At 52.5% G+C, this 1,571-nt stretch overlaps 1 protein-coding gene across 1 annotated transcript; it reads right to left on the bottom strand.

The window, feature by feature from the left end:
- Positions 1-137: 137 nt before the first annotated feature.
- SETTUDRAFT_112496 (uncharacterized protein) lies at positions 138-596 on the bottom strand (the record flags this gene model as incomplete). The annotated part of the gene is made up of 1 exon (XM_008028435.1): positions 138-596. A coding segment is annotated over one exon (459 nt), but the record flags the coding sequence as incomplete, so codon positions are not given.
- Positions 597-1,571: the final 975 nt, after the last annotated feature.

Here is a 1,571-nt window from a genome sequence, read left to right as displayed (position 1 = left end):
TCCTTATTCTCAAGCACCCAGGGAAGAAGGACCTAGTTTGCTTTGCCCTTTGTTCGACTAAGCACGTATTAGACCTTTGCGTCCTCCATTAGGAACATGGCGTAGTCGTACTCTAGCTTCCCTTCGCACTTAAATTTCTAACCTAGGTAGTTATCACGTGTCCCATTAAATCGCTCTAGGTCAGGAAACTTATTCTTGCGGGCTGCTGGCTCGGCGACTGTTGTTAGCGGTGGTGGAGGAGTGTCGACTCTTGGGGATGACTCCGAACGTCCTTCGGCTTGGTTCCTCTCAAGTGCCTCTAGGCGACTAGCCATTGGGCTAAGCAGCTGCATCATCTGCTCCATTACTTGGGCCACGGCGTTCTGATTAGCTTTCGGTGAGCCCTCCTGCCTTGGTGAGCCCTTCCCCCCTACGACTAATGATCGCTTAACGACTGCTTCGATCGTTGGCCCAATCGCTGCTTCCTTCCATCCGTCCTCTCTCAGCATCTGCGTGATCTCACGCAGGATCTCTTCGTCCGGGACTCCTGCCTGGCTCTTAGTGGTGGCGTAAGCCGCTAGCTCTTCAACGTTCAAGTTAGGAGCGTTGGCCTCTATTGTCTAATTCGTCTTCAGACGTCTCTTGTCTTTGCCTGCCAGTGTGCAGGGCTTCCAATCGTCCTTCGATCCGCTCGCGCAGTCCTTGACTGCGGCCTACTCCTCGTCAGTGAGGACTAGTAGGGCTTACCTTCGGCCGTACTTCTCTTCTAGCTGGTTCTAAACAGCGTTTGGCTGCTGTCGTGTCGCGTCCCTAGGAAGACTCGCGTCTTGCCGTCTCGCTCGTGGGATCTCGTCTCCGATTGAGAGTAATCGCACGGCCTGCACCCCGTCCGATAGAGGATCGACAGGACTTCTCACTACAACGTCCGCTTCTAGCTAACTGTACGCTAGGCCCGAGTGGCCTTTAGGTAGTTTATCACGCGACGTTGCGCCTACGGCTCGGCTTTCCAAGACACGGTAGGACTTCCTAGACAGGTCCTAGGCGACTAAATCGCCTACTGTCTCTCACGGCTGAACTTCCTGCAAAGCTCTGCCCTAGGTGTACTGTCTTACGACGGTCTACCTTCTCGCTGCACTGAAGGCCTTTTGTACCTATTGCAGCACTAACTCTGTATTACTAGCTCGCACTAACAACACGCTTTGAAACTTAGTTAGAAGACAGTCTGCCTAAGGCTTATGTCTAATTGGGATCGAATACAAAATGTAAGGGGCTGCGCTCTAGGGAGCAATCGCGAGGTATATAAGAGGTTGTATTTGATAGAGAGCTATAGAGTCTACTTGCGTGGTGTTTATTTACTTGTCGGAGAAAGGTTGCACCAAGTGTCTGAGCGCGTCGTCTGGGCGCCGCTCAGGCCTCGCACAGATGCCGGGTTGCAGAGTAAGACCTGGCGTCTGCTGCTTGACCGAGATTCCATCGAGGAGCTATCCAAAGGGCGTTCAGCCCGTTACAGCTGTAAGATCTTTTCTCTCCCACTACGTCTGGTATGGAATATCGAGTGTAGAAGGACTACGAAGCAGCTAAGATTCTACATG

The sequence above is a fragment of the Exserohilum turcica genome (genome assembly GCF_000359705.1).
Source record: "Exserohilum turcica Et28A unplaced genomic scaffold SETTUscaffold_248, whole genome shotgun sequence".
NCBI lineage: Eukaryota > Fungi > Ascomycota > Dothideomycetes > Pleosporales > Pleosporaceae > Exserohilum > Exserohilum turcicum.
The sequence above is the reverse complement of the archived record's forward strand: the minus strand, read 5'-3'. Positions and strand labels throughout refer to the sequence as shown.